The sequence below is a fragment of the Epinephelus moara genome, chromosome 22 (genome assembly GCF_006386435.1).
Source record: "Epinephelus moara isolate mb chromosome 22, YSFRI_EMoa_1.0, whole genome shotgun sequence".
NCBI lineage: Eukaryota > Metazoa > Chordata > Actinopteri > Perciformes > Serranidae > Epinephelus > Epinephelus moara.
Genome location: NC_065527.1, coordinates 1,972,516 through 1,980,040, shown reverse-complemented (window position 1 = coordinate 1,980,040; position 7,525 = coordinate 1,972,516). Strand labels below are relative to the sequence as shown.

Genomic DNA, 7,525 nt, shown 5'->3' with positions numbered 1-7,525 from the left:
GCTGCCGTGAGAACACGAACCAACTCTAGGCAATTATACAACTTTGGAACAACATGAGTCCCTGATTCAGACCAAAGGAGACCACTCTAGGGCTGACAGCACTTTAAGAGTCCTCGGCCCTCGGCCACGCCTTTTGCTCCACCAGGAAGTGACCTCCCCAAACAACCACGGCAACTCAAAGACAAAGAAACAGATATTTAATGTCAAACAATTTGCCTGTGTAACCCTCCAGTGCTAGAATGTGTGCACTTAAACTACACAATGTAAGGTTTAAAGCAAATGGCTGCCAGATCCCTTCATCTGACTGTTGAGCTGTTAAATATGTTTCCTCAAACAGTCCCATGTGAGAGTCCCAGACAACATCAGTCAGTCCTGCAGAGACACAGTGTGGAATCTGTCTGTAATTACTGAACATAAACTCCTGATGGTGTTAAAATCCTCTAAACTCCAGAGACAACACAGAGGATATAAGCTCAGTGTCACTGATAGAGGCTCCAGCTGTGCTCTGATCATCTCCAGGCCGTCCTGACTGTATACCCTGTAGCAGTGTGCTGCAGTGTTGGTGTTGTGAGCCCTAAAGCTCCTGAGGCCAGACCCGCCCTGCTCCCTCCTCCTGCTTAGTGACAGGGGCTAACAGGGCGGGGAGCAGATGGAGATGACCCAGGAGCCAGGGCGTCTGTTCAGTCAATAACACATTATGTCACACCGACTGTGGCTGCGTTACGAGTTTGGAGTGTCCCACAGACGGCAGAGCTGAGCAGAGCTGGGCTGATTAAGCCGGGGCTTTCCACCGACTGCTGCTGGAGGACAGATAAATATAAATCCAGCTGCTGCATGATCAAATCATCTTATTTAGAATATTACAGAGGGAAAATACATTAAAGAGATTAAATAACACACACACACACACACACACACACACAACTTGTAGCTACTGTACATAAATACATCATGTGGTCAGTTGTCTTTGTGCCAATTTCATTTCCCATCTTCCTTCCTTTTCTTTCACTTTGTCTCCCTCACATTCACCAATGTTTTCATTTTTTTGACTTGTTAGGATCATATTTTTTGAACATTTTATTAATTTTTTTCCAACATTGTAATTTTTTTCGGACATTTTATCAACATTTATTTGGAAATTTTGTTAAGATTTTTTTCAGACATTTTATCATTATTTTTCAGACATGTTAACATTTATCCGAACATTTTGTTAACTTGTTTGGATGTTTCAATAATATTTTTGGACATTTTATCAATATTTATTTAGACTCTTTTTTAACTTTTTTTTTCGTCTATTTTATTAATATTTCAGACATCTTATTATTTTTCCCCAACATTTTAATAACATTTTCCTATAGACTATTTTTTTCTTCATTTTTTCTGATATTTTATCAATATTTTTTGGGGCATTTCATTGTAGTTTTTTTGGACACTTTGTTAAGTTTATACTTTATTTGACTTTTTTTTCCAAACTTTAAAAAAAAAAAAAATTGAATGCCACTAGAAAAAAAAAAAAGTTCATTGTTTATTGTTGCCAGGCAACTACCACATCACCTCCGTACTCTAACCTTTCTGTGTAATCAATATACTTTTCTTTTTATTTAATTTATTTCACAGTAGTCAGTATCTAGTTCCTAAAAAAAACACCAGGCGCTTGGAGCACAGAAACGTGAGTTGCGTAGCAACAAAAACAGCGAGCAAAAAGCTTCATACTCATTAAAACTCTTACAAAAACCTGCCTCCAGCTGCTGAAACACTTTCTGTGTGATCACTGCCTAACTCTCTATATTGACACAGTCTGTATACTTTAATAATTTAACTCCTGAAATTCAGTTTGGGGTTTTGGTTTTGATGTGCCATCCCATCTGGACACCCTTAAGAAAAAATTCTGGGGGCGCCACGGTCACAGCGCTCTGCTCTTCTTCTGCTTTTGAATCTGTTTCCTGCTGCAACCCTGACACACACACACACACACACACACACACACACACACACACACACACACACACACACAGTCCTTTTCTCAGTTTATCTTGTTTTCCCCTCAAACCCTGGTATCATGGTCCCGTCCTCTCACTGGAGGGCGCTGTGACATCACTGTGATCACAGCTCAGCTGCACGTCACTGTCTCCAGCTCTGTTATCTCCCTCTCAGTAGTTTTTAATGGTCCAGGTCAGGTGACCGAAGAACAAGAGCTGCTGGATGTGCTTTGTGAGATCTGCTGGAGGGTGGTGTTTCTGCTGGTGCAGCAGAGGCACGCCCTCATGCGAGAGTCCATCCGTCAGTGTCAAACAGGAACAACCGTCCCTGAGCAGTGAGCCAGAGGGCTGAGCATTAACCCCGTCTGTGACAACACTTTATCTGGGCTGATTCACATGACTCTCACATGAAGGTGTGTCCCTACCACACATCAGAAAACTTAATCGCTTTATTTATTATCTATAAATTACATCACTCCATTTAATAGTAATAATGAAATTAAGGTGTTTTTATTGGGTTTTTAAGGGAATAATTGATGGATACATTAATAGATACTGAGGTGAAAATTATGATGTTAGCTTTTTTCTTAAACCCATTACAAACCCCTTAAATCATGCATCTAATAAAATGTCCTTATTGCCCCCATTAATTAACCCCATGATGCATTCAAGGTTTAAATTATGGGATGGTTTTCATGGTTTTGTGTCAATTTTAAAAGAATATTTCAGTCACAAAATGATCAATTGTATATCAGTTACTCACTGGGTGTTAGAATCCCAAAAAAGGCGAATCCTCTGCGTGCATTAAAGTCATCGTGGACCCCGTTAGACAACAGCAGAACTATATCAAAACATCCATTTACAAACTCACACGACTCCTGCAGAATAATCTAAAGACAGAATTAGTAAAGGAAACTTAGAAAAGAGACTGTTTTTCTTGTATGCCTCCACGGTGAATGGAGAATCCAAAAAAGGTGAACATTCTTACATTCTTTAGGAATTAAAGTCACTGGTTTGGTTAACACATTACAAACCCTTTGAATCATGCATCTAATAAAATGTCCTTATTATTTACAATGACTTCGTAATGACAACTTTGTTTTTCTCGCATGCCTCCACGGTGAACGGAGAATCCAAAAAGGCAAACCTTCTGCATGAATTAAAGTCATTGTGGATCATATTTAACATCAGCAAAACTAAATCAAAACATCTGTTTACAAACTCTCACACAACTCTTGCAGTGTAATCCAAGTCTCCTTTATCCAGTTGTTTTTTAACCAGTCGTATTCTCACACAACATGAATTGTGTGAGAGTTTGTAAACAGATGTTCTGATATAGTTTTGCTGTTGTTAAGTGCAGACCCTGATTACTTCCATTCATGACAATGGTTCGCCTTTTTTGGATTCTCCGTTCACTGTGGAGACATGAGAGAAAAACTGCTTTCCTCGTGAATTCAGTGTCATGTGCTGAGTAATTGATAAACAAATGGTCGTTTGGGGGTGAAGTATTCCTTTAGTAGTCCTTAGTCTGTTCACATGAACAATTCAAAATACCCTAACATTTTACAATCCGTTAATCAACCCCAAATTTGTGGCAGAAATACCAGAATGCTGTTACATATAACTGTGATTTAATTACCTTAATTTTCACCTGAAAACTTTTCAGACTTTCATTTAAACTGAAATCCAAACAATCCCAAAAAGAGTTCCTAAAATAATCAAACCCAGTGTCAAACTCTTAACTCCCGTGTCACTTAAACTTCTTCTACAAAGCCTACACACACCCCAATAAGATGACCTGTTTTTGTTTTACACCTGCTGGTTATTTCCTCCAGCTCACGGTGCACACCTGACCGATCACCCTTAATAATATTACCTAATACATCATCTATAACTGTGCGGCCTTCGACTCCAATTAAAGAGCAGTAAGAGGAAGTGAAGCTGAATTACTCAGATGGCCTTTCCTGAGTAGTGATGTTTATCTAACAATCTGAGGGGAGCAGACGACTTGCACTAATGAGGAAGTTGATTCTAATCTGACTGGGACTCTTACGTCTGATAAAGAGAAGTGACCATTTATAGTTACTTAATACTGTTTTATTAGCCATCAGGATGCTAATGTTGCTGACCTCAGTGTTCATCAGAGCTGTGGAGGCTTTACACCAAACAACCAAACAGACCAGACAGGCTCTGTGGTGAGAAAGAGTTATCTCCAGTGGTGGAGGAAGTATTAAGATCCTTTATTTAAGTTAAGGTACTTAACATCAAACTAGTAAGCAAATATAAGCAGGAATACATATTTAAAGTTTTAAAAGTAAAGTAGTGCCCAATCCAGAGAAATCTGAAAAACCGACATAGTGCTTTTATTTTGAAAGAGACTGTATGCAAACTGTACATTTCCTGTGAAAACAGAAGTGTATTTTGAAAACAGACAATGCATGTAACAGGCTGAAGTTGACACGGCGTCCCAGAACGTCAACAACCAACACACCCAGGGTACCTTGGACGTCATATGTGGACGTGGAAAGTCCATGACCAAACGTGGACATGTGACGAGGTCACAGTGAGGATGAGTTGCCCGGGCACCACCGAGGTGCCCTTGAGCAATGCACCAAACCCGCAACTGCTTGGTGCGCCCGTCCATGAGCAGCTCCTTGCTCTGACATGAATTTCCCCTCATGGATTGATAAAGTATATCTTCTTCTTCTCTTTGCCGAGGCACTGTCAAACCTTAGATTAGTAAATAGTTTGTAAAGCAGGAGATAACAACCTGCTTCCTCAGTAGATTCCACTTTAATCTGGTGTGGTGATGTCAGCATTACACAGGAGTGGACATAAATTAAGGAAATGCACATGCAATGACAGTCAGCTACTCACTGTCATTGCACATGCAATGACAGTGAGTAGCTGACTGACTGAATGTGGAAACACTGAGACATGTTAAGATCGCACTTATTCATCTGGAGACATCTCAGGCTGTCCATCGTCTGTTTTGTAAATGGATGAACCTTTTCAGAGAGCCCAGTCTCACTCCGAAGTCATTGAAATCCGGTGCCTGGGCAGTGACCTGCGGCGTCAGAAACCAACAAAAAAAGGCGACCTTTGACGTTGGCATAATACGCGGCCGCTGTTATAGTTGATTACACTAGGCGGCATCAGTGGGAATCGCGGCAGGACAAGGACGGATGTATAAGCAGCGAAAGTCTGACTGGGTTGGGACCGGTGTTGGATGTGTCAAACAAACACAGACTTTCACCTGAGAGAGCGGTGTTTGTGTCCTGTAAGATTCTTAAACCAAACCCTGTTCTTTTGTCCTAAACCTAACCACGTGTTTTTGTTGTTGAAGGTAGAAAGACTTAACGTTAAATTTACTGTGAAAACATAAGTGTATTTTGAAAACGGACAACGTCAACAACCAACACACCCAGGATACCTTGGACGTCATATGTGGACGTGGAAAGGGAGAAACTTGGAGGTGTTGTTATTTACAGGTTATCACATGGTCACGTCGATGGTTTTACTGGTCCGGCCCACTTGAGATCAAACTGGTCTGAATGTGGCCGATGAACTAAAATGAGTTTGACACCTCTGTGGTAAACATTGAGGACTCTGTGTGTCTTCCTGTGAAGTGTCCCCACTGTTTGTGTTTTCAGTCCTGTCTGCTGTGCGTCCACAGAGAAACATCTCTCTGCTTTAATTGCTTCGTTCCAGTTTCTCTCTGCGCTGCGTTGGCCCCGACCCAGCTTCACTTATTTACTGCTTAATTCCTCCAATTTGTCACTGAAGACATGTGACAGTGTTACATCACCAGGCAGAGTGTTTGTTACTTCACTTATGTTGTTATATGAAGCAATAATGAAGCTTTACTTTCTTTTTCTCAGTGTGTTTGGTGTCACACACACACACACACACACACACACACACACACACACAGGTTTATGCAGTGACAGGTCTGGACCGACGCCACCTGCTCATTACTTATTGTGTGTCCCTGTGTGTCTGCAGCATGTATGGAGTGAGAGTGAGGACTGCCTCCCCTTCCTACAGCTGGCCCAGGACTACATCTCCTCCTGCGGGAAGAAGACTCTGCTGGAGGTGCTGGAGAAGGTCTTCACGTCCTTTAGGCCTGTAAGGAATCTGAAGCTTGACAACTTTTTAACACAGTGCATGGAGCGCAGCAGGGTGACCTCTGCTCGATATGTCTGTTTCTGTTACAGCCCTGATACATTCTGTTCTCTGTGGTACGGACAAAACATGCTGAACTCCACCCACAAATCTGACATTAAAAAAACAAGAGGTGGATACAGAACATGATTCAAGGTCTTCTTAAGAGTGTGATCATCTGTTTGACATGTAACACTACTTTGATTTACATGAAACCCTTAATAAGAAGAGCTGAAACTGCCTGACACTTCTTTTTGTTTGGTTAATAGGAATATGTCAGAATAAATATGACAATACATAAAGATCCTTTTAAAAATTAAAATAGGTGTTTCCGGGTTTACTGTAGGGTAACACTATAGAAGTTATTCCCTTCTTTTTGTCCAAAGATTCTGTTGATTTACCCATCAATAATGACTTAATTACACATTTATTAGGTAAGAAATTTAAGATAAGATTAACTTTACTGTCCCACATGTGGGAAATTTGTCTTGGGCTGTAAGAGGTCACTGCTCACATGAAGACTTGACAAGAACACATAGCTTACATCAAGACTGAGTGACAGCTAACAATCCCAGTAACCATGCATCAAACTTAGAAAAGTTTTTTTTAAACCCAACCAATTAAACAAACAAACAAACAAAAAAGTCAGAATTTGAAAATATACCCTCCTCTTACAGCTCCCCTATCTCTGTCCTAAGCTCCTCCCACTGGTCGACCACATACATGCACACACTTCATACAGTAACTCCCACTCTCTCTGTTTAATAAACCAAAAATGAATTAGCTAGCTAGCCACCCCACGTTCCCTCCACCTCGCTCCCCGCCGCTGTGGACTGCTTCCCCGGGAGGAGAGCAGGCAGCTGCTCTGGAGATGGACCTTAGGTCGGCAGCTGTAGTGGCTCGAATTTGCACCGTGTGTCAGAGCGGGCTGACGGCCATCATGCCTGAGGTTGTTTTTATGGTTAGGTGAGAAATAGATAAATAAGTGCTCTTATTCTGAAGCCTTGACTCATCTGCAGATTTAGGATAATTAGGATGATGTCACACGCCAGCACACAGTGTGTCAGTGTGGGCCTCCAAAATGTAGTGGAGTAAAAGCAGCAACTAGAATTACTCAAGTATAAATACTTCAAGAGGCAACAGATAGGATTCAGGTTTTTTTGGCGCCACCTAGCGTCAGCGGTGTTGTGTCACACTGTGGCAACGACCAAATTGAGCGTGGGGATCAGAGATAATGAATAAAATGTAGGCTGTAAAGCCACCAGTATACCTCTATGTATATGTAGAATGAGAAGGTGTGTGGACACTCTACTAAATAAATGAGTAAAGAGACCGAGCAACAATTATCAGATTTATCTGAAGAAAAAAACAAATAGTATGCA

General features: G+C 41.1%; 1 protein-coding gene across 1 annotated transcript in view; it reads left to right on the top strand.

Annotated features, from left to right (window-relative positions):
• The window catches only part of mturn (maturin, neural progenitor differentiation regulator homolog (Xenopus)), a 15,101-nt gene that overhangs the window by 4,880 nt on the left and 2,696 nt on the right, over positions 1 to 7,525 (top strand). The window contains exon 2 of the mRNA XM_050035604.1: positions 5,985 to 6,107. Coding sequence (XP_049891561.1) covers positions 5,985 to 6,107 — 123 coding nt within the window. The remainder of the gene's footprint in view (positions 1 to 5,984; positions 6,108 to 7,525) is intronic.